The 24,452-nt window shown below is 41.5% G+C and overlaps 4 protein-coding genes across 34 annotated transcripts in view; 2 read left to right on the plus strand and 2 right to left on the minus strand.

Annotated features, from left to right (window-relative positions):
* Positions 1–577, minus strand: part of LOC109635140 (ankyrin repeat and SAM domain-containing protein 1A) — a 57,856-nt gene extending 57,279 nt beyond the window's left edge. For 18 of the 27 annotated variants that reach the window (XM_069527447.1, XM_069527445.1, XM_069527438.1 and 15 more), the window contains exon 1: positions 1–553. In XM_069527447.1, the coding sequence (XP_069383548.1) occupies positions 1–179 (179 nt within the window). In that variant the 5' untranslated portion in view covers positions 180–553. The other 9 variants (XM_069527451.1, XM_069527446.1, XM_069527450.1 and 6 more) reach the window with 2 other exon arrangements.
* taf11 (TAF11 RNA polymerase II, TATA box binding protein (TBP)-associated factor) lies at positions 427–4,015 on the plus strand. Of its 2 annotated transcripts, none has more exons than XM_069527453.1 (6): positions 427–450; positions 1,595–1,772; positions 2,262–2,392; positions 2,503–2,590; positions 3,094–3,190; positions 3,324–4,015. In XM_069527453.1, exons 2-6 carry the CDS (start codon positions 1,611–1,613, stop codon positions 3,452–3,454), a joined length of 609 nt encoding a protein of 202 aa, XP_069383554.1. In that variant the 5' UTR covers positions 427–450; positions 1,595–1,610; the 3' UTR covers positions 3,455–4,015. The 2 variants fall into 2 exon arrangements, with proteins under 2 accessions (XP_069383554.1, XP_019951654.2); XM_020096095.2 differs by lacking the exon at positions 427–450 and adding an exon at positions 1,122–1,389.
* On the minus strand, positions 4,016–23,848 carry bltp3a (bridge-like lipid transfer protein family member 3A). Of its 4 annotated transcripts, none has more exons than XM_069527421.1 (23): positions 23,726–23,848; positions 22,225–22,397; positions 19,975–21,700; positions 17,741–17,903; positions 15,946–15,984; positions 15,615–15,706; positions 15,338–15,527; positions 14,936–15,076; positions 14,679–14,849; positions 13,900–14,080; positions 13,685–13,768; positions 12,962–13,132; positions 12,301–12,419; positions 11,188–11,329; positions 10,725–10,918; positions 9,427–10,634; positions 9,112–9,293; positions 8,896–9,035; positions 8,583–8,733; positions 8,160–8,425; positions 7,746–7,854; positions 7,505–7,569; positions 4,016–6,580 (listed from the first exon to the last, which is right to left on the minus strand). In XM_069527421.1, exons 3-23 carry the CDS (start codon positions 20,016–20,018, stop codon positions 6,464–6,466), a joined length of 3,969 nt encoding a protein of 1,322 aa, XP_069383522.1. In that variant the 5' UTR covers positions 20,019–21,700; positions 22,225–22,397; positions 23,726–23,848; the 3' UTR covers positions 4,016–6,463. The 4 variants fall into 4 exon arrangements, with proteins under 4 accessions (XP_069383522.1, XP_069383523.1, XP_069383521.1 ...); XM_069527422.1 differs by having other exon boundaries at positions 23,749–23,831; XM_069527420.1 differs by lacking the exon at positions 23,726–23,848 and having other exon boundaries at positions 22,225–22,735.
* The window catches only part of LOC109635275 (protein ILRUN-like), a 6,967-nt gene continuing 5,339 nt past the window's right edge, over positions 22,825–24,452 (plus strand). Inside the window, exon 1 of the mRNA XM_020096358.2 lies at positions 22,825–22,988. Coding sequence (XP_019951917.1) covers positions 22,825–22,988 — 164 coding nt within the window. The remainder of the gene's footprint in view (positions 22,989–24,452) is intronic.

Below are 24,452 nucleotides of genomic sequence, written 5' to 3' on the forward strand. Positions count from 1 at the left end.
CTGAGCAGACTGGAGAGCGTGTGAGAGGAGGCTCCGTGGCCGCCGCTGTTGCCACCTCCGCCGGTGCCGGACGACCCGCCGCCGATGCCCGCTGACTGTCGCTTCCCGGATAAAAGCTTCTCCACGGCGGCCAGGTTCCCCGTGCGCGCCGCTTCGAGGAGCTCCTGCTCCTTCCCCATCGCGGATCCCGGAGAGAAGAAGGAAAAAAAAGAACCCGGAGGAGGCGCGGGGAAGAGAAGGAGAAGGGAAAGGGGGGAGGAGGGGGAGTCGGTTGCGGGAGTAAAATTCCTCTGCGATCCCGATGTCAAGTTATTCCTCACGGCTGCTGCTGGAGCTGGAGCTGGAGCTGCCGCCGCTGGATCCGTGAGTCCCGGTCCACGGTGCCGCCTCCGCTGCCGCTGGAGCTGCCGGGGAGAAAAGTTTGGTTCAGCCACACGGAACCAGCATCGAGTAAACTTCCTCTGACCAGTCCGCTGCGCCTCGTCCGTCACTTCCTTGAAACTGCCCTTTCTTCGTTCTGCTCAAACCTCAAACCCTCCACACACACACACACTCACACACACACTCTCTCACTCACACACGAGCCCGAGCTGCTGCACACACCAGCTGGATGGGTGAAAGTAAAATGGTGCCTGTGCTCCATAGACGCTCCTGCACCCATCCAGCTCTTTACAGATCTGTTCTACCACCACTCCTACTTTCCACATTTCCAAAACCTAATCTCTTTAACTTTGTGTCACTCACCTACGTCATCATCATTATTATTAAACTTGAAGTTTGAATGTATTCTTTAAAAAAAAATGCAGTCACTTAATTAACATGGTAGTAAGCAATGAGGGAAATAAAAAATAATTTAGCTCTTCAGATTTACACATGAGTGTAAACTGGGACATTTCATCACATGTTATCAGGTGACAATTAACAGTTTATCAGGAAAATTAACGGAAAACATCGAGGAAAACTGTAAAAGTTTAATATGTAGTGTGATGCAAATGTATGCACACGATTGTTTTACTAGATTATAGCAGAAATAAACTGTACGTTTCTTGTTTAGTGTTTATTTTTCACGTATTTGGCACAAGTAGTTCTCGTTGTGCCTGCTTGGTGTTAATAAAGTTCTTACAAAGCGGAAGCGGAAGTTAAGGGTACATGCTAACGAAAGTTAGCATTTTCGTTGCCACCGGTGCTCCCAGGCTTAGTCTGTGCTTGTAGTGAATTTGCGGTGTTCACAGAAGAGTCGCGTGTATTTGTGTGTATGTTTTAAAGCGTTAAACTGCGTAAACTAAATGTGTTTCGCTAACTAGCGCCAATCACCGAGGTAGTGTTAGCTTAGCTCCACTGTTAGCTTGGTTGTCGCTAATGCTTTGTTGACGCCTGGCTGCAGAGACGGTAGGTGCATCTTTTAGATGTTCATCCAGAGGTTTTATATATAAATGTCACAATTAACACCAGCTCTCAAACTATTTGTTCGTTGGGAGTTTGTAAACATGTCGTGCAACGTTTGTTGAGACTTGAGCTGGGCACTGAAGTTAAACTTAAATCTTATCCTTTGTCAAACTAGTGATTTATCATCCATGTCGTTGTCATTTCACAGAAAGTGAAGCTGCATCATGGCGGACCCTGCACGTATCAAATCTGATGACAAACCTGAGAGAACAACTTCTGCCGCAGAGGATCATTCTAAAGCAGAAGAAACCGAAGATGCAGCAAAACCCGCGCATGAAAGCAAAGAGTCGTCCTCGCAAGATCAGTCCAAACAGGAGGTTAAAGCTGTGAGTTGTGCTGCTTCGTTTCTCTTATCACCAGAGGAAGAAATGGATTTCATATTAAAACACCTGTGGACCCTTCCTCTTATTACTAAATAGCTTCACACCACCTTAAGACACATTTGTTCACACTAGTGTCAATATGATGCTAGAATGGTTCCAATAAAAGAACACTACTACTACTACTACTACTACTACTAGTACTAGTACTACATTATCTCATTGTAAGTATTGAAATGACAACATTCTTTATATCCTGAGTTAGATAAACAATAATTATCTAATTTCCCATTCAACACAATTAGCTAAACACAATGTAAACATCTTACTTGTTAGATGTTGCTTTAGTACAAGCAGCCATACCAAACATTTTTAATGAATGAACAAACAAAAAGGCTAATTAGGTGTGGGGTGTGTGTGTGTGTGTGTGTGGTTTCACAAATGTCATCCCCTTGTTTTAAGTAGCTATAAATAATTTCATCTTCCTCTGTGAAGGAAACAGCAGCTGGAGAAGATGAGGAGGAAGGAACCTCCGGCCAGCCTTCTTCCAAAAGACTGAAGGTGGAACCAGAGAAGAAGAAGGAGAAACGTCTCAAGGTTGATGAGGATGAAATACAGAAGATGCAGTAAGATCAACATTTTAACTGAGCAGAACATTCTTCTAATTCTTGAAATTTGAACAAGCTTCTTTTTGCTAAACTTCACCATCACATTCTGCTCCTCCTGTTTTTCTAAGGGTTCTGGTTTCGTCCTTTTCTGAGGAGCAGCTGAATCGCTATGAGATGTACAGACGCTCGGCCTTCCCCAAGGCTGCTATCAAAAGGGTATGCTGTTAAAAACATTGACACATTGTTCTTAATTTATGAAATAATTTTACTAACTCATTATTATTATGACTCATTATCAGATTAACTCAGAAAAACTTCAGAAGTTTTTGAAAATGTTCTGAAATTCATCATCATGTCACCTATAGCACTCAACAGGTTTCACTTTGTGAAAATAAATCACAGACATCTCTATACTATCTAGATGAAGAACAGGAATGATCCATTATATCTAGAATACTGAATTGTTTCCAGTAGTAGTAGACTGCGATGCTGCAGACTGCCTTTAGTCACAGTGTGAAGTTACATCATGAGTGTAGTAATCTCAGCCGGCAGGCATCTCATCGAGGTCACGACCTGCCCTCAATGTCTGAAGTTGTGAGTTCAAATCCTGGTTCTTAACTCTGCTCATGTCTGTTCAAGCAAAATGCATCAGGAAATATTCTTCCCCTAAATGCCCGGCACCCTGCTGCTTATAACAGCTATAATTCTTTTTCTTTCAGCTGATCCAATCCATAACAGGATCATCGGTGTCTCAGAATGTAGTGATTGCCATGTCTGGTATTTCAAAGGTTTTTGCTGGGGAAATTGTTGAGGAAGGTGAGTGGCCGACTTACAAAGATTGTTCAGACAAAATAATTTTAAATATATATTTAAATAAGCTGACTTTATTTGAACTATTTCCCAGAGTGAACAATTTTCATTGTCATGTCGTTTTTCTTTGTCCTCACAGCATTGGATGTTTGTGAGAAGTGGGGAGATACACCACCTCTTCAGCCCAAACATATGAGGGAAGCAGTGAGGAGGTTGAAGAGCCGAGATCAGATTCCCAACACCAAGTATAAGAACATTCTCTTTCACTGAGGCACCAGAGTTTGACATTGTTTGGGGATCATGGAGACAGAGGATCAGCTGCGATGAAAACGTTGGGCCATCACATGTCAAAATCCGGTCACGGGAAACCACGTTAACGATGCTGCAGCCGACCAGTGGCTGATAACTCTAGCTCAGTGTTGACTGCAGCTCTGAAGAATGGTGAACGCAGCAGCAGAGTAAACCTGCCATTCACCTCTTGTTGTCAAAGCATAATTACATTTAAATTTTATAAAATTATATTCATGTATTATGGTTGTAAATAGTTTTTCCTTGAAAAGTAGTAATGTTTTGTTTTGGTGCCATAGTTATTCTTTATGACTCAGTGAACTTTGGACACATGGTCACACATAAGATTGCATCAGTGGTGAACCTTTGTCTCTTGTTAATTTCCAATCTGTGAGCGTGAGGAGGACATTAGGTTTTATTTGGAAATATGTGACACTAACTCCTCCAGTACTAGTTCAATGACTGTAACGACAGTTTGAACAGACCATGTTTTATACCTCTGAAGAATTGCGTAATCTATTAAATCACAAAGGCACAACTGAAGAGTGTTCAGCAATTCATTTATTCTGTCACTGTTTTAAAATATGTTCCACATACTTTGGTTCACAGAACCAGTTTTATATCAGTCTCGATGAAGTGGTAAAGACGATACAAAATTCAATGTAATTCTACATAAATGACAAAAAAATACTGTCCACAGGGGCTGCGACATCTGCGCCACTCTGGAAGATATCACAAGGAGTCCGCTGCAATCCTCTGAAGTGATTTACATTAAAACAAGTGCAATCTCCAGTGAAGTTACTACACAAGTGCAAGTAATTCACAAGGCATATACAACATACACGACTTCAGCACATGCATCTGGAGAGAGAAACACCCTGAAGTGAGTCCTGCTTCACCCTCTGTCCATCTCCCTTTTTATTTTATTTTTTAATGGCACACTGGGTTAGGGTTGAGTTGTCATGGAAACCCAGGCTTGCTCTGGAGTGCAAAAGGAAGTCAGCAGTTATCAGAGCACCAGTTTATCTGCAGATCAGGGAAGCTATGTTACACTGAGGCCTGACAGAGGAGAGAGAAACTCTACAGCTACATATGTTGCATCCAGAATGGGACGTTCAGTTTCGTACCACCACATCTTTGTTTACTGAGGCCATGCAAAAACATAAAACACCAAGAGCTGAGAAGAAGATCACAACTACAAGTGACACTGAGGTTAAAGGGCAGAATGACTGCCTTGTTACACCGACAGATTGAGGGGGAACAACACTAAAGCCTAACAGACGAGTAAATTGATTTTCTTTGATTTAAGTATTAAACGTCAAACGTGTAGTGTTACTGTTCGTTGTCATGTTTTTGGTTAAAACTATCTGTCTTTCTATTGCTTCAATATTTTACATTCCTCCTTAAGAATGGAAAAACATCATTCATAGCTTGCAAGGCAACCACAGATTAAAAAAAGAATTATGAATACTAATGAAGTTAGAATGAGCAGTGCTGTGGTGAAACACAGCCACCAGAGGTCTCCAGGGTACAGAATGAGACACTGACATGAACTGTGGATGAAACAGCTTCAAATCGGACAAAGTACCTCCTGAAAGGGAAAAAACACTGAACAACTGATTTAACAATAACATTTGTACCAAAATTTGAGATTTAACACTGTGAAATATAGGTTTTTGTTGTGGGTTTGATAACATACATAAAACTGTGAGTGTGAGCAGTACCGTAGCTTTTTTAAATGTCACTTTCTGTGATTGATATGGCTTCAATACACTGTCGTCAATCTGGTCGTACAAAAACACAAATCTAAATAAATACACATGTAAACCAACAAACACAGTGAGTTCTAAGTGGATCATGTCTGATCACTCAACAGGATCAATGTGTACAGAGGTAATAACACAAGCAGTCTGACTTGTTTCCTGGCAAGCTACAAAAACAAGTTTAACGAGGGTCAAGTATTCTATCTCTGGTTTGCTGGTAAAATCCCAAACCTCTAACAGCAGAGAGTGAAAACCAGTTACAATACTGAAGGTACCGTGCAACCTGCTCTCCAGAGCCCGGGGGGGGGGAGAATGAAAGGCGTGTCGTCTTTTGAGTGGACGCTCACCCACAGAGACGCCGTTTCACAGTACAAAAGAAAAATGATAAACATTTCACAACTCGGAGAATAAAATAACACTGGGGAATGATTCGACCTGCTTTCTCAGAACAACGAGAACTTGATATGTTTGTGTGACAACTGGTGTTAAAAGAACGCAGGTACTAACTGTGAAACATCCCTCGCTCTACGAAAGCAATGTCGTAATGCTTCTTCTTTTGTATTAAATTAAAAAGTGCATTGATTTCCCTACCTATTAAATCACATCAACAACAGGTGATATCTTGTTATAATACTTTTAAAAGAAAAGAAATAAAACATGGATCTATTGTATGTTACACTCAAACTGAGGAACTCTACATCACTTAGTTATGACTATCTGTAAATGTGCTATGTGTAAATTAGCACTGTTCACAAAGCATGCTTGACAGTTATGTGTTTTTTGTAGAAGGAGCAACTGGCGGCTGTCTGGCAGTGTCATGTGAAGAGGAGGTTTTGGCTTGTGCCTGACTCAACAACTTCGTAACACTAATATTAAAGTGGAGAGGATTAAAGCTTAATGATATTTACTCTTGCATGCTTTGTGACAAACACTGAAACCACACACTGAGTTTACTGTCCACACTAATTTGAATGAGAAATAACCACAATAATGTACCTATAAGTTAGTCCACTAGCTTTAAGTAGTTGTTATAAGGGCTCTTGTAATCTCATGAGTTGCATGATAATAGAATGAGATGTGATCCAAAGCCTCAACGTTCATTTTCTTCTCAAACATGACTTGTGCCCTGACATCGTCTTTACGTGAGTCTTCATGTTTCCTGACCTTCCTCCCGATACATCTGATCACAGTCAGACAGCAGGAGCACTGATGATCACTGGCTCACGGGTCAGAGAGTAAACGTGGGGTCATACTTTCTGACTTCCAGAAGGAGGCGCTCTCTGTCATTGAGGGCCTGGGTGAGGACAGCCTGGGCATCAGAGAGCTGTGACTCCAGAGTTTGTCTCTGTAAGCGCAGGATTATTGAATCGGTTAGTTTCAGCTGCAGGTAATGGAGGCGCTGCCTACGTGCTACACGCCAAGAGGGCAGATATCAGATTCTGATAGACAGCAGCAGGTGTAATTACGATACCATTACACAATCTTGTATACAGAGATATTCAACACCTCTGCTGTGTGTATCTTAGAGCTGACCAGAGACCAGACATCAGTAAACAGCTGTAATTAAGACATATATCTGAAACTAATCTGAAGGAATCAAACTCAAACAGTTTGACAGTTTGACTTTTAAGTTCTAAAGAACAACACAGAGCCCTACAAAGCTTCAGTTGACTTCACTGTTGCTTGTTATCAAGGTTTCCTGGAAGCTTTACGTTGACTCCACACCTGAAATCTAATAAAAAATTACTAAAACTAAAATTTTCCTTATTTTCATTTGATGCAAAAACCGTGACAGTGCTACAGACACGACCGCTGCACTGTTAACACCAAGGTCCTGTCCTCAGGTTTATCATAAGTGACCATATTGACTCTTTGAGAATGTGGCCTCAGCTTTGCAGGTCATGCCTTGCTGCATATGTCTTTGCATAATCTTTTTTGTGTGTGGTTGTGAAATATACTTTACCATCTAAATTGTTGTTTCATTTTCAGATCAATCTTTGTTCCACAAATATTAAAACATATTGAGTGACTCTTTGGGAAGTGCATCTCAAAATTAACTTAATAGTAAAACTCCAACTGGGACTGTAATGCTTAGGTTTTTTTTAAAGCACTATCAGATAAAATAAAACAATATATCCACAAAAACAACCTCCACAGTATTCATGTTCTAATTATTTATAAAACCTTGTCTGTGGCTCACTGCTGCAGATACACTAAGCAGATGCACAGAAGTATATAGTTGTATTTTGTTGGTTTAGTTTTCTCCTACCTCTTTCTTCTGTTGAACAGCACAGGAAGTGTCTGTGTTGTCTGGTCCAGCCACAGGAGCACCTGCTAAGGATTTAATTAAAAAAGAAACTGTGACTATCACTTTCTGTTCATCACTCTGTGACTATGATACAGATGCTCTAAGCCTGAGAACGTGTGACTTCAAGGTTCACAAACCTGACGAGCGTTTTGTTATGGTGAGCAAAATGAAAATAAAAAATAATGAGTCTTTTCTTGCCGACCTTTAAGCCTCATGATGCCATCGTCACTGCGCTCCAGGAGAAGCTGATCTACGATGAAAGTGGCTGGGACAGGTTGAGGGGCTGTGGGATAGTTTCTAGGGCCATCATCCTAAAAAACAAAGAAAAAGGGATCCTGGTAATTCACATATCACCACATAAATCAACATTGGCTGCCCATTACTGCTTCATGCTTTTTTACTCCAAGAGTCTGTGCACAGATTCAATTTCATTTACTTTTAAAAACCAGGATGAGCTACAACAAACAACAAAACAATGGTTGAGGTTGTTCAGTTCAGTGGAGAAAAACATGTTTACATCCAATCATGTAAAATATTTAACCTAGATGTAAAATGCATTTTCTACAAACATCTGAATTTAGCTTGACCCCAAATCCAAACATTATCAAGAACCAACCTTCATAGTGATGGTGATGTTGCTCATGTGTAACTTCATCGGTTGACCATCAACACTGAATTCGTCTTCGAGGAAAGGCCCAATGTTAGTCACCGTGGAGGCTAACAGCTCTGCCTGACAGTTTTGAACTCTCATATCCAGGAATCCCAGAGACTCAGCCAGAGAAGAGTGTCGGGCTGCAGACGGACCCATTTCTGCTCGCATGCGCAACACTGGAGACGTGCTGCTACCTCGCTTGTCCTTTTTCTGGACTGGTCCATCTGGAGCTGCAGAAACAAAGGAAAAGATGCATTTGTGTGAAAACGTAACGCTGCAACCAGTTACTGCAGGTTTTCTTTTTTTAGTTGAGAGAATATACAGCAATGTTTTTTAAGATTAAATGTAGAATATTGTAGAATATGATGTCTACAATAACCAGTTTACCTTGTATGAGTCCAGTCAGCACGTCAGACACCCTGACGGTACCCATCTGCACAGGGCTCAGATTCTGGGCTTCAACAGCCAAAACTTGGTTTTCTCCCTTTACTTCCATGGTACATGCCGCTCCACTCATGATCAGTAACAACACCGAGGACTGTAACAACAGCACAATGAAGTCACACTGTAATTGATTACTCTTTGAGATATTATTTGTTCAGGCACATAAAAGAACTTCAATGTTGAACTCAATCTATTCATGAAAGTAATCAATTAATCATTTATTTGTATAGATCTTTATAGTAGAATCTTAACCCACCATGTCCTGAGACACGTCCTCAGTACTTTGGGACAGGGAGCTGCTGAGGTCAGCTGAGGAACCTCCCTCTGTCCCTGGGGCGGGGCTTCCCCGGCTGCCTGCTGGAGTGTTGTTGGGACGCATGGACTCCACACCTGACTCTGGAAACAAAATACAAAGCATCAGTTGGTGTCACCTGAGATACGGAGAGAATTTGTTCTGGAAACTTTCAAGTACCTGAGTCCATGAGAATAACAAAATTTTCGCTGACATCACTATCCACATGATTTTCATCAGGTAGGCTGCCCTCCAAGATTGCACTATCAAAGGAATGCTGGGAAGGCGACTGCTTCATGGATTGGTGACGCAGGCTGGCAGCCAACGAGGGGGAGGACTCCTCCGAACGCTGGACCTGTTCCCTATGAAGACACAAATAACACACAGTGGTTAAGGGACAGCCAGTGAAAGCATGCAGTGCACAGTAGGGGTCCAAGCACACAAACAATGTTATTGTTGTTACCAACAGCCCAGCAGGAGAGCATTAGCACTTACTTTGCCTGTGGACTGAACAGTTTGCTCATCCCGGAGCCACGACTCAGGATGCTAAATGCATCTTTTGTTATTGAAAATGCCCCTTTTGTCAGGTCCAGCGAGGCACTGATGGCATCTTTAGTCGCATCCTTGGTGACGTTAATGGCGCTTGACAGCTCTCCCTCCAGGCTAAAGGTGGACGGCTCACGGGAGAGGGCAGGGGAGTGTCCAGGTGTCAGGGGAGGTGAGAGGACAGCAGTGTCCACTTGTGTTTTCAAACCGTCCTGCTCCGCCCCCTCCTCCACAGCCTCACACGCCTCCTCCACCACGCCGTCGTGTTCATCCTGATCAAACGCAGTGACGGAGGAGATGCCGTTTTCCAACCCACTGTCCTCCAGGACCAACTCTGCTGAGTGATGAATCGGAGAAATATCAGAGTCTGTCATGCTGTCTGTTTCTGGAGTGTGGGGGACCTCTTCCTCTGGCTCTGAGCTGACTGGTGGCAACAGGAGACCTAGTTCTGCTGAGTCCACCACAAGGGCAACGCAAACAGAAGCAGGTTTGTTTGTCTTCTGGCCACGAGCCTGTTTAACATCTCGCAGATCCCGGCCCAACTCTGCCCCCAACCGAGCCATGGAATCCTTCATTCTCAGCAGTGCTACATACTGGTAGTGGTTGAGCCACAATTTCACTGGAGTGATGGTGTGAACCAGGAAGTGGATAGAGGCAAGCGAAGCCTCTTCCTGTTCTGGAGAATGCTGGTGGGCTCTGCTGGGACTGGAGGAGGAAGACGATGAACCGTTTTTAAAGGCAGCAGGCTGACACATCCACACAGACACGGCAAAGGGCTCGACAAAAGGCTGGGTCCTGCCTTTGGGGAATCGCCGAGCTCCATCAAAACCCAGGGTTACACGGGACAGACTGAGGGACCAGACGTCCTGGGATCGTAACTGCTTTCCATCTAGAGGTTGGGGCTCCGTCTCTTGAGAGTGATGTAGGAAGGAGGATGGGATGGGGTGGAAGGCACTAAGGTCTCTGGGGTAAGAGCAGCGTGATTCGGGTTGGAACAAAGAGCAGCTGGCAAACTTGTCATAGATGGTGTGGAGGTCAGCTTTAGAGCCATGGGGACAGAGGCGAGTGTTGCTAAGAACCATCTGGGGAACAGTAATGCATAGAGACTGTGGACGCTCTGGATGGTCCAGTATGGAAGAATCCAAGGGAACGATCAACTACAAAACAAAAAATGACATTACTTTTAAAGATTTTTTGCAACAAATACTAAAAAAAATAAAAAAATAAACACATACTACAAACTCCACCTTAAGCTGAACTGCATCCATGCGGACGTCTACATGCTCTTCAGCCTTGCTACTGTCTTGCAAATGGTAGAAAGCTTTGACCTGGTCCAGCGTGTGCAGCAGACCCCTGGAAAACAGATTGATCCACAGCACACTGGCTGGGTCCACACACAGCTGCAGGCTGTTTAACTGGGCATACAGGTTTGAGGTGGGCACTGGAACAAAAGAAGGCAGGAGATCATAAATTATAAACATAGGACACAACCAATCACACAAGAAAGTAAAAATAGCTTTAACATATCCAAAATAAATATGTAGGTGGTGACTAGTTTTAAAGCCTTCTGTCATGTATTAAAGCAGAAGCACACATCTGTTTTGAAATATAACACAATAAGTGTCCTCTGACGAAAATAGTTCCAAAGAATGTGAGTAAAACAGACACATTTCTCATAACTGTCTCATAAACAAAAAGATAAGTTGAAACCTGAGAGACTTGGGTTGTCAGGAAAGTAGTACTCAGTGAACTGCAGATGAATTGCTGGTACGCTGTCTGGCAAACGCAGTGCTTTACGATTACAGGATAATAAAGACTGGGTCTTCTTGTTCTGTCGGCCCCTGGTAGACACCTGCAGGTTGAGGGGCAGAGGATAGAAACAGTGGTGGAAATATCTGAATATGGGATTTGAGACACAATAAATCAATTTCTTAACAAAAGTAAAAATATGCTGCACTAACCAGAGCTAAAACATCAGTGACTTCCTGTCATAAAGTGGGGGTGGTGTCCACATATACAGAATTTCCCCTGAGAGTCTCTTGTTCTGACAAATGAGGAACTACAAGTGTTTTTTACTGGAAATAAACCCGAAAGTTTCATGAATTGAAAAGTGAAAATGCAGAAAGTGCCCCAGGGAGTAACTCTAATAGAAGGGGGGTTTCTCCGTCTTGGATGGGTTTTAGTAAAGCAACACCAATAAGTAGTCTTTGGTTAAAAGGGTGATTTGATGCCAAATATTTACACATCATCACATTAATATGTAAAATCAGCTCCTGATCAAACAGACTGAATGGCTGAGGACTTTGATCTGTTCCCTCCATAAGATCTGTCATGCAGATGCTTCAAGGCTGATAATCTCACACACAAGTGATGTTCACACTGCAGCACATGCGACTACTTTCAGCAGGCTAGCTAACTGTGGAGTGAACGTTAGTAGGAAGAGCAGACTGTCCATCTCTCTCCATCTTAAAAATGTCCACGGCAACTGTGTGACATGGTTTTAATATTTTTGAAATTGGAGATTTCATATCTGCAGTATATTTAGTGTTAAAGGTTCAGATACACTATTGTCACAGAACTATTTTCAGCGCCCACTCATGTAATCTACTGTATACTGTCATTAATGTAATCCACAGTGGGGACCTGATGGTCACGTCTGGGAATCATTCAATCACTTTTTGAGTTAATTCTTTAAGATACAATTTTACAGGAGTTGCTGATCTGTTCTCTGTGGTATGATCCACGGTAGATAACCGCCTTTTATTGAACAGTAAAGCTTCTGTTAAGGCAGGTAAATCAAATCAGCTGATGATAAAGGCTTGCCTGGTGTATGTCCACGTCATCCATTCTGACAATTACGCAGCTCGATCGCAGCCTCTTCAGTGATGACCCTGTCGGAGCAGTGTTCCTGGCGGTCGTCTGTTCTTTGTCAGACTGTCCATCTGAGTCATGTACACAGGAGAGTAAACACTGAAAATAACTCGCTTCTGCACAAGCATAAGAGAATAGACTGATTTTACAGATTACAAATCATAAAAATGTTATTCTTAGAGAACCATATGTAGATTTGTATGTCGTGGTGTCTAATCACCACTGTGCAACAGTTGTTATTTATATTGTGGTGTTTACAGCATCTTAGTTGTTTTTCTGGCATTTGATTGTAGCTATGCAGATTCAATATAAGCACAATTTTAAGTCCACTTCCCTTTTTCATCGCTTTCAATCATATCACGCAGTCTCCCGCAGCTGGTGGAGTTTCCTCAGTTGCCATGGAGATGGACTTTTTGACATATGTTTGTTATAGCATTTTCCAGACTATTTACTATCAGTGTCTTAAAGATGCCAACAGATCCATCTCCAACCAAATTTTAGAAAGTGGATTTTAAGTTTGAACTGTAATCAAACCATTAGTCATTGTATATGTTTGTCTCTATGTTCAGCAATGAGGATTAATGAAAATTCAAACCTTTACATTGATTCCTACCTTGGCCTGCCTTGGCAGGAGAGTCTTTGGTTGGCCGGGGCACCTCAGAGTGTGGCCCTGGTAACCCAGAGGCCTCCACTCTCCTGTGGTACTCCTGCAGCAGTTTCCCAGCCCACTGGGCCTGAGCCTCCATGGCTCCACTGTGACGCTCCCAGTGTCGACATCCATCAGCTGTGTTGGAGAAAGATGGAAAAGCAGCTCTGATTCAGCAATCTCTTAAGAATAGTTTTAAATTATTACCTGCTTCAGTCTGCAAATGATTATAACAATTACTGGATTAAAATATATGAAAAATAAACAAACCAAAATGGCAATTGATGGCTAAAATGTTGGAAGTCATGCTTTACCTAAATAAGGTATTTAACCATTTAAAACTTAATTAGATCTCTTGATGCAAGTCTACAACCCAGTAAAATATAGAAAAGCAAAGGAGTCATAATCCAAACATGTGGATATACAGAATAGAAACTGTGTATTCAAAAGTCTGTAATCTAAAATAAAAGCTTTTTTAAAACTTTGTTTAATTGACCATAAAGGGCTTGGAGCAATTCAGGAATTTCACAAAGACTAATGGCCCAGGGCACACTCTCTCAAGCCATTAGTCTGCTTGAATAGTAATCCTCCTAACAGCCACTCTTAACTGGACGCTGTGGTTTCAGTCAGTCAAGTGCAGAGTCTCAGGGTAAGCTGCAGTTAAATTATGGTCGCAGTCATCACACTCACCAGGTCTGTGGATGGGGTAGTAATCAAAACCCAGCTTCCTGAAGGTCAGCTGCATCGCACCCTGCAAGCCCGGAGGAGGCTCATCTGTGCAATATCACATTACCGTTAAAACCACCACCACATAAAATACTAAGCAGTTTACTTAAATGTAAGGGTTATAGGAGAATTTATGCACGCTGGTACTTTTAGCACATGGTGAGTTCTTCCCAACAAACCTTCATCCATTGAAGAACTATCGTTGCATATGTGTAAGTCCAAGCGGGATATGAAGGTGTGGTAAGAAGACTCCTTTACATCGTAGAGATCAAAGTATTGACTCATGTTGTTGGGGGTGCCAGTCGGAGCAGGCGGGGGCTCCGTCCACAAGCTGTGGAGGCCAGGAGATGGAGGAGCCGTCTGAACAACAGAGGAAGGAAAACATCTCAAAATAAACAACCAACAAAATTAAGAAAAGAAAAAGTTTCTTGCAAAACATATTCTCTCTGCAGAAAGCTCCTGAGTCTTTCTCAGTGTCATCGTGACACTGAATGAATACATAACTGCAAACCAATCTGGAGTCTGACATTTTATTGGTGGATGCACTGAGCATGTTTTATTTTTAGTAGCAACTTTATTTATACATTATGCATAGACAAGAACAAAATCAGCTGAAAGTGGCTTTCACACAGTAATTTTCTTCATGTGTGAAGAGTGTAACTTTAAAAAAAAGACATAAAAATGAGTTGGTATAATGAAACACTTGAAAAAATAGTGGAACTTCTTTAATTTAAATAAACCTACAATTATAAGTGTAATATTTTGAGTGATTATCGCTAGTTTTGTTTGTTGTTGTGTCACTTTTCTTGCATTTGGGTTTCATTGGCAGCTTAATGCTTGAAGTTAAATTGAGGTTTGTCAAACATCAAAACTTAGCTTAGATGTTTTAATCCCGACATTGGCCAAGATTATCCTGTAAAGACGTGATGTAGTTCAGTGAGCAGGAAGGAAACGGTACCTGCAGGGATTGAGCCGTCATGCTCTTCCTCTGCTGAGCCGACTTCTCCATGGCCTCGCTGAGAGATTTGGCGTAATGAATGATTGCTTTGAGTTGAGAGTCGGTCAGCACCCACAGCAGGTCGTCCAAAATAAAAAGCAGCTTGGACGCCAACACATTACAGTCCTTTATCTAGATAGAGCAATGAAGAATTAAAGTTAGGACAAATCGCTTGTGATATTTAACCAATTCCATGAATAGTAGAAACACAGTCGTACTTTGCGTTTTAGAGCGATGCGAATGCGTCCTTGGTTGGTGATGAGACGTAACGGGGTGCTGCCGAGGTCCTGCTCGTCACTCTCAATGGCATCAGCCTCGATTCGCAGACTCTGCCAGTTGATTTCTTTGAATGTCAAAACCTAATAGAAACAATAAACTAATCAAACAATTCAACTTCGATCAAATACAAATTTCCATTATATAAATGTTAAATGGAATTATTGACACTGGTGTGGTAAGGCTAATATATATTTTTAGACAAACAGAGAAATAAAAAGCTATTCCCTCTAAGTGGATTGTAAGATCTCATTCTGAAAGGTTGCTCATCTCAAGAAGACAGAAGATTGTATGTAGTTGGGCATTACTTTCAGACACCTAGGGGACAGGGGAAAGAAGTGTACCTCTCCCCTCTTGGGGTCGGTGATGCGGGTGTAGCGAAGGTCACTGCGCTGCCATTTGGGGTTGAGGCTGTTGCCTTGTAGCTGCCAGAGCTCAAAGGAGGCGTGGAAGGCTTGAGCCTGCACCTTGATGGTAATGGAGTTGATTCTAACAGACATGCCCTCCACCACTTTCTCAGCGAAGCCGTACTCACTGTGAATGCACGATACAAAGATAAATGAAGGCACTGTCTACTAAGTACATGACATGTGACATTTATCGTCAGATACACAGACTTACCTCTGGCCTGCTGTTATAGCGATAGGAGAGGGGCCGTTGGGTGGACGAGGCTCTTCACATGTCCTCATCTCCACCTCTACCTTATCCAAGAACTGCACAAGAGAGGAAACCGATACACAGCATACCACTGAGATAGGGTACATGGAGACGGCCTAATATTTACAGATGATAAGCACAAAGGACGCAGTCTATGGTGCAGTATAACAGTAAAATATCTGTAAAGGGCACTGCTGGAGCCAGATTTCACTTATTTTGGATTAGAACACAGGGGAAGCTTAGTGTTTAGCATTTTTGAAAGGGACAAGAATAACATTGTTTTTTTTTTTTTTACCAGGCAGATAGGGCTCGTTTTCAACTTCGTCCATTGTATCTGAAAAGAAAGGACAGCAGGGTCAAGAGCGTCAGTCACGAACACATTCTGCACTGTTTGTCATTCACTGAGCACAACGACACAGTGAAGCTCCAGCTCCCACAACATGAAGCAAGGGCAACAACAATAACAGTCATATCTGTCAAACTGCCTGTGCTGCTTTACAAACAGCAGCAAAGGCACAACACAGGAAATTAGAGAAAAAAATTATGATTTTATGATAAGACAAAGTAAAATAAGGACAATTTAGAATAAATAAATATCTTAAAAGATACTAATGTCCATTATGTTTGGGATCGAACAAGGTTAACAAATATCAAAAGGAAGAAAAGAGGATTACAGTCAGATTGTACAAAAGACAATTTATAAAAAATGTTATGACATGACATTTTTAAATACGTAAATTGACCCACCCACTGTCTGAGCATGATTAACTGGAATTACCACCTTGCAGTTGTATGCCTCTGTTAACCATATACGCTTACTATCTCCCCTGAAATCATAATGCGTTGTGTCACGGCTGTTTCCATCACTGAGGCATTGAAATCAACTAACAAACACACTTTATCTCTGGGAGCCTCACAACAAAAGAGTGTTTGTATAAACTAATATTATGGTTCAAGATATCTGGGTTTTCAAATTAAAGCTTTTTTTGAGACGTAAGCCTGAGGCTTTTCTGAAAATAGAAAAAAAAAAAACATTTTAAGAGTGACAACAAACCTCTTTATTGGGATGAACTGTAATTATTGCATCAAGGTTGTAGGCATCCACCAACAAATCAAGTAACAATTCACATTCAGGTCAATCCAGAGATGACTTGGGAGGAATTTAGTGTCTGAGGTTGCAGCGACCTTGACCTTTGACCACCAATTCCCATCAGTCAAAGGGACAGCTTGTGCCAGAACTAATGAAAATCTCTCTCGCAGTTCCTGATGAATCACGTTCACAGAACATCAGGTTCATCTTGAGTCCAAGTGAAGTTTGGAGCTCAATTTGAAGTACAGACGGGACGGACAGATGGACGAATATATTACCTCTAGCTACAGCTGTCACTGGTGTGGAGACAGATAAAAAGAATGCTATAAATGAAAGCTATAAAAATAGCTTTGGGTTTATTTGGTCAATAAAATACAATACAGCTGCAAGCATAAAACAAACAAAGATACATACATATGTTATACATATGTGTCATAAGACAGACTACTTTAAAGCTGCTTTTAAATCAAATCCAGGAGAAATTGAAGTTCAAATTGTAAAAATGTATAAAGCACATTAATGGCAATATGAGCAATGTTACTGAATTTAACAAATTGCTTATATACTTCATACATGTAATGTTCTGGGGATTATTTGAGAGCACAAAACAGTGATCATTAAACCTCAATGTACACCAGCAGCCAGTATATCTCAGGATCACTTTAGCCTCTGGCCTGTTGTGTCCCTCTGAATCACGACATGCCTCTCCATTATCAACAACCAGCGCTGGTCTGGGAGATCACAACATCCTCTGTGGTGCCTCCAGCAATTGTGGTACTGCCACTGCTTATTTGCTCAATGACTCTACACACTTTGAAAAGCACCTCTTTGGCATTAATAAACAGGAAACCTTTGATTAGTATGAAAGTCAACAATGAGAAAATAGTCAAATTTACATAATTCATGCAGCATTTCTGTAGCAGGTGTTTCCATAGAAAAGAGAGAAAGCCTCACTCGTCAGATGAGCTACACAATCAGGTTTGACTGGTCAGGAACATACCCTGATGGCGGCTTTGTTGCAGTAGACCCGTGTGACAGCCAGCCAGGTCGGCAGGTCCAGCATGTTCTGCAGAACCTCTTCATCGAGTTCAAGGTTGGACAGCTGCCCCTCCCCCTTCAACGTGCTCAGATTGATCTTGTCCGGGGACAGGTTCTTGGTGAACCTGAGAAAAGGAACCCGATAAATATGTTCAAGCTGTTTGCTTTAGAGGTGAAAACACAACGTAACTTTTATCAGGGAAACACCAGCATACGTCACTGATGACAAAGGAGATAAAGATGAATTATGCAGCTTGACTAAGATGGAATGCATCTGAATGAGTCATCCTGACTCCTTTACTTGAGCCGCACACAGCTGTGCTCCTCAAGTAGGTTAAGAATGCTAACACAGCGAGCTCCAAGACCCGACAGTCTGACGCACAGTGAATATGGAGCAATCCTAGCAAAATTATTCGTCACAAATTTTAATTTTGCATACGACACATGATCGAAAACTCTTCTGATAAATCCATGTGACGTTTTGGAAAGCCACCAAGAAATGTTGCTGAAAAAGCCACAGAATAAGTGGCATTCATGAAACTTGAGTGTGGCTCACAGCTTGAAGACATGAGAATAGAGTCAACTGTTAACACTGTTTGGCCCAACTCCACGCCGCACCTGATAAACCTGATAAGCCGGTCAAAAGCTACTCAGCATAAAAATAACGGCTCAACACAACCTGATCTACTGCTTTCCTAAAACTAATGTTTCATATTAACTCCTACTCGTCAAGGGCCGTACATAAATCAAGCTCGAGGTATAAAAGCACGTTGACATGTCTGAACATACAAAACAGGTTTGACTCAACCGTACGACTTAATCAGTTTTCAAACAATCAGAATAGATAAGAACATAAAGACGTGATTTGTTTAGTTTGCATGATTAAGAATTAAACATTAAAACAAAGACCATAGTGTTTCTGTTATTTCTGAAATTAAAAGGCTAATTGCTGAGATTAGCATGGTTTAAAAAAGGCAGAAATTCCAGAGATTCTTTAGGTAAGAATAGAAACCATTGTGATAGTATCCTGCAAAGCACAAATGTTTAGTTGAATAATTGCAATATCAAAACAGTTTTTTAAAGCAATCAACACAGAAGGATCAGCCTTAAATTCCATTTAAACCCAACAACCTCCACAAGACCTGTAAATGTAATGCTCCATCTGTGTGTTTACGGCAAAACATACAGTGGCTGTGAATTCGTAGATGTATTATTGCCCATTAACGCCGATGCTGAGTCCTATCTGGTGCAAATAACGGTTTTAATCATTCAGTGACAACAAGGAGGAAAATAACACTCAGTTAAAAGAAAGCCTCTGATTCAGCAAACACATACTGTACACACTCAAGATCACCTTTAGCCTCCTTTTAAACACATTTCACCCAAATGACATTAGCTCACCGTCAGCTGTGCTAAACTGAGAGCGACAGAAAACACAACACACTCTGCCTCAATAACAACTAAGAAAGGAAAAAGACCCAAGAGCGAGCACGGCCCTGTGAGGAGGGTATCAGCAGACATTCAGGGTAAAGACATGGTGTAGAGGACCTCACTGATGAAACCACAGGAGCAGTACGGAGACATTTGATGTTGTTTTTACGTTTGAAGAATCGGTCACCATTTACTTGACTGCAACACTGTTTACCCCTGAAACTCCAAAAGTGTTGTGTGGACTCATCCACCTCTCCACTGTCATAGTGGTGTGTAGATAATGAGTGAATTTTCATTTTTGGGTGAACTATCCCTTTAATGTGTCCACAGACAGACATGGGGGGTTATTGCTACTTCAGGTGCAGCAATTAAATAATAATAGTTATATTTAGGGCCCAGAACCATTAGGATCTATAAGTAGACAGTTGAGTACAAGTAGAGGAAGCATTAGATCATTGAATGTAATATATCAGCTTTCTAAAGCACATTTAACTCAGAATACAGACGCTGTTATTATTCTTATATTCTAATAATTGTTATTGTTAACAACACACACACACACACACACAGTTGGTAAAGTAAAGGTGTGTTGAGGTGATGTGCTGCCTTCACTGTCTCTGTGAAACCTCCTCATGTCCCCTCGTGTTCCGCGGTGACCAGAGTGTGAATCAAATGACCAACACAGTTCTCTGAGTTTCTCACTGACGTTCGAGCCATCCTGCAGCCGAGCTAACAGGCTAACACGCAGACAAACCGGACACTCACCGGGACAAATGTTTCAGGATTTGCTTTTTGATGATTCCGGCCATCTCTCCTCAGCTCCGCGTCGCAGCGGAGCAGCTTCTCCCGGTCAAATAAACATGTATCAGCCTGAGGGAGCCTCCATACTGAGCAGGGAGCTAACTGTGAGCATCTTCAGCTAACTGCTGCTGCTGCTGTTGCTGCTGCACAGCTATACTCCTGAACACTGGACACACACACACACACACACATAAATACACACACACACACACACACACACACACACACACACACACACACACTAAAGCAAGAAAACAAAGCGATGCTAAAAACACGATGCTGCCATCTGTCGGATATTCAGGGAAAAAACGTGTGGGTGATAATAATAAAAATAATTATAATAATAATTATAATAAATATAAACTTAATTTCTATTACACTTTTTCAGAACTTAAAAATAATAGAAAAAGACAGATCATACTTCGTCAATGCAACAAAACAAAACTGATGAAATAACAGACAAAAGAAGAATTAAATATAAAAAACTATGAAAATAATTTTAAATATATAATTGCTTGTCTCTAGAGGTAAGTTTTTAAGTGCTTTTTAAACTGACACAGTGATTCAGCTGAGGAGCTAAAACCAGAGGTTCCCCCATGGTGAATTGAAAGCTGTGCTCTCTAACCTAAGATTGTCACACTTGAATAATAATGACAGAGAGAGGCGTGAAGGTGAATCACTGCTTAAACTTAAAACTTGACAATTCATCCCCTCATTTACTGACAGTTATGACCGTATGAGAGAGCACATCGATTCCTAGATCACCAAAACTTACAAAACAACTACAGGACTGGTGTGAGGCAGAGAGAAGAGTTACGGTCAGAACAGCATGTGACTCAATATTTCTGAACGCTAGACGTGCCAGTTAAGAAATAAACAGCTCAGGGGAGATTTTTCTCCCACTCCATATAAGTGCAGAGGGGTAGGAGCAGTTGAGTGGGTGATGGGACCATGTAATTTTCTATGTTTGCTTGTATTCAACCTTGGATATTGATTTATGGAGATAACTAGTGACTTTCAAATAAAAACAGGAGTTTACCCAGTTTTTTTTCAAGCACAGCAAGTGTCAGTGTTTCAAAGTATATGTGGTATTTCTCCAAATACATATAGCACATATACTGTGACTTTTGGAATTTCCCTCCGGGGATTAATAAAGTAGTTTTTCATCGCTATGGCAAACCATGCAAGGAGCCTGCAGTCTTCTGGTGACACGTGGCTGGGATATGCTGGGTTCGTGAATGGTTCTGGCCTAATGGCTCTTTCTCGCCAGGGGCTGTCAGTCTACGTGGGGCCTGCTTGGTTTGCTGAGTAAAGGTCAGGGATTATGAATCAAGCCTATAAACGGTCATTAATGCTCAATTTTCAAGATTCTGATGCAGAAATACAAACAACGGCAATGTCACAAAATCCAAAGACAGAAAACCCTCATAGTGTATAAATGTGAGGGAGACAATCTTTTAAAGGAAATTAGTTTATTTTGAATCGTAAGTGACAAGTTACAATCCAACTTGAAAGACTTATCTTCTTCTTCTTCTTTTTCTCCTCCATTTGTTTCCTCTCCTCTTCCAGCTCTTCCTTTTGCTCCTCTCGTTGTATCTTATAGTCATTGAGTTCCTTCACCTCCTCCTCCATTTGCTTCCTCTCCTCATCCAACTCTTTCTTTTGTTCATTGAGTTGTTTCTTGTTCTCTCTGAGTGAGCGTTTTTAAGAGAAAGACATGAAAATAAAAATATATAAGAAAGAGAAACAAAGGGACAAAGAGAAATGGTAATCATTTTTAAAAGTATATTTTGTTATTATTTCTGTAACTCCATAATTGACCTCCTATTTCCTTGTGTGTTATCTTCTCAAATAAAACAAGATATAAGACAGAGGCCTATCATCAACTTAACCCGAGATCCTGCTGAACAGGTTATAGACAGATCTTCCATGTGAATGGACAATATGGTACATTCTTCCTGTACAGAGATCATATTGTTCATGAAAATAAGATTTTACTGTGAGTGCAAGAAGTTACAAGTAGGACTTTCTTAGATAAACAAGGATTGAAAACAGATGGAGAACAACATATTTGGTGGGCTCCATGCCTGTGTTTGCCTTGGGCAAATTGCTAAATCTGCCACTGACCAGAACTCATAAATTATAATCATGGTTTGGACAATAAGTCAGTATCTAGTACTTAGAAGAGAAGTTAAGAAATATACTTTCTCTTACCAGATTTATTGTCTGTTGTCTGGCTGCGAGCTGTAATTTGTGTAGACTTTTTATGACAACTGAAGGCGACCACAGGTTCTCCTTCATGTTTGGAAGGGGAGAGTGAGGTGAGGGGTATTCAGCTGCAACATGACACTTCACCACTAGATGTCACTAAATTCTACATCCTGAACCTTTAAGGAAAGGAAAAGCTATTTTATTTACTAAGCACCTTTTATACAGGGACATAAAAAAATAAATAATAATAACACAGAAATCGCAGATAAGTACAATTTTTTTCCTAAAACAAATAAAAAAGAAAATGTAAAAAGAAGTAGAACGAAACAAAAAAAATAGATCCGTGATATAATACAAATAGAATAAAATAGCTCAGTTCATGAGTTGACAGTGGAACCACAGTGTGTTTATATAAAGATAAATAGTTTGTACAGAAAAGCAGAAGTGAAGGACAGAGGTCAGTGTTTCCAGGCTGCAGGTGGACGATGAAATCATGTGACATGCGCACTCGGCCCTGTTGTTTGAGTTTTGTTATGACAAGTCGAGGCCTCGGACTAAATTAGTAGCGTCGCCCCCCTCCGTGTCTGTCCGGGCGAATCCGCGATGGAGGGCATGGAACTGGACCTGGACCTGGACCAGGAGCTCATGCAGAAATTCAGCTGCATGGGAACCACGGACAAAGACATCCTGATATCGGAATTCCAGAGGCTGCTCGGGTTCCAGCTCAACCCCGCTGGATGCGCCTTCTTCCTGGACATGACCAACTGGTGAGCCCGGGGACTCGCGTGGCCTGCGGTGCGCCTCTCGGTGTAGATACACCGCGCTAGCTAGCTTCTGGCGCCGCTGCTCCCGTCGTACAAGGTCACATCGTGAATAAAACAGCGATTAAAACCATCGTTATTAGTGTTTTCCTTCGCGGTGACACGCTGATTTACGTTAGCTGCGTAAACGTGGGGGCTGACAGCTGAATACGTTGTAGCAACGTAACCAGCTGAGTCAGTGTAGCTCCGACTCCTGATTTCCAGGGACGGACACAGTGCTGGCTAGTTAGCTCAGCAGGGTTTATTTCACAATAATCCAAGTCAACAACACAAGCTGGCATTAAAATGTCTGCGTTTATTTCGAATGGATGTAAACGAAAGTACATTTTAAGGGTGGGGGGGGGGGGTTCCTGGTTGCTGTGCGCTAGCTCGCTGCCTGCGCCACTTTAGCATCAAGCTAGCTCTGGAGTCGTCACGTCACTGGACTGACACTCGTGATTAAAATGTCTTTTCTCTAAAGATTTGGTTTATTTATATCGATCGACTACAGGAGACACCGATCGCTTCTGTTATCGACTAACACGTCGATCGCATGATGATTGTCTCTGACGACAGCGAGGATCGCTTCGGTTGCGTAATATCGGAGACTCTCGGTAGTAATGTCCTCCCGAGGTGTGTGTGTGTGTGTGTGAGCCTGGTTAGTGTTGTACGTGCAGATCGCGTGTTAATGTGCAAGTCTTCACCTTGTTAGACTAATAGTTGATACCTGCAGCAGCTTGTACAGTGTCCCTGAGTGTCAACAAACACATCAGGTCATTCTGAGATCCTCCTTCCATGTTCATATCTTGTCAAGTGTGTGTGTGTGTATGGAAACCGAAAGATAAGATGGTCATGAATTGTCACATATAAATCATATATCTAGAAATTCAAACGAAATGGATGAAAGCAGCAACAAAGGAGAAATAAAAGAAACAAACAATTAAAGGTACAGTTTGTAGAATTTAGTGATATCTAGTGTTGAAGTGTCGTGTTGCAGCTGAACACCCCTCTCCTCACCCTCTCCTTCCAAACATGAGAAAGAACCTGTGGAAGCCTCCAGTTGTCATTAAAACTCAAAAGGTGTTTAGTTTGTCCAGTCTGTACTAAACATGGCGGCCTCCGTAGAGAGGACCCCTTCGATGTAGTATTGGAATATAAAGGGCCTTTTCTAGGCTAAAGAAAACTACAGTTCATTCAATTTAGATGAAATGAACTAATGAAAACATCATGAGGATTATTCTACATTAAATTTCTGCTAATACTTCCTTTTCAACTAAATCGTACACACTGGACCTTTAAAATGAAGATGTGACAGCTTATTTTTCATTCATCAACCAAACCAAACAATTTTAAATGCAAAAGCATCTCAAATCTTGAATGCAAAGGAGCAGAAAGAAGAATTATCTTATATGATCTGGCCATTTTTCACAA

Source organism: Paralichthys olivaceus, chromosome 6 (assembly GCF_024713975.1).
Source record: "Paralichthys olivaceus isolate ysfri-2021 chromosome 6, ASM2471397v2, whole genome shotgun sequence".
NCBI classification, from domain to species: Eukaryota; Metazoa; Chordata; class Actinopteri; order Pleuronectiformes; family Paralichthyidae; genus Paralichthys; species Paralichthys olivaceus.

Coding starts and splice junctions, on each gene's coding strand:
- bltp3a (XM_069527421.1), bottom strand. CDS start 20,018: ATGGCCGGAATCATCAAAAAGCAAATCCTGAAACATTTGTCCCG. Junction 10,635..10,724: donor TGGATGCAGTTCAGCTTAAG/GTGGAGTTTGTA, acceptor TTTGTTTTGTAG/TTGATCGTTCCCTTGGATTC. Junction 9,036..9,111: donor TGTTATTCTCATGGACTCAG/GTACTTGAAAGT, acceptor TTTTGTTTCCAG/AGTCAGGTGTGGAGTCCATG.
- taf11 (XM_069527453.1), top strand. CDS start 1,611: ATGGCGGACCCTGCACGTATCAAATCTGATGACAAACCTGAGAGAACA. Junction 2,393..2,502: donor GATGAAATACAGAAGATGCA/GTAAGATCAACA, acceptor TGTTTTTCTAAG/GGTTCTGGTTTCGTCCTTTT. Junction 2,591..3,093: donor CCAAGGCTGCTATCAAAAGG/GTATGCTGTTAA, acceptor TTTTTCTTTCAG/CTGATCCAATCCATAACAGG.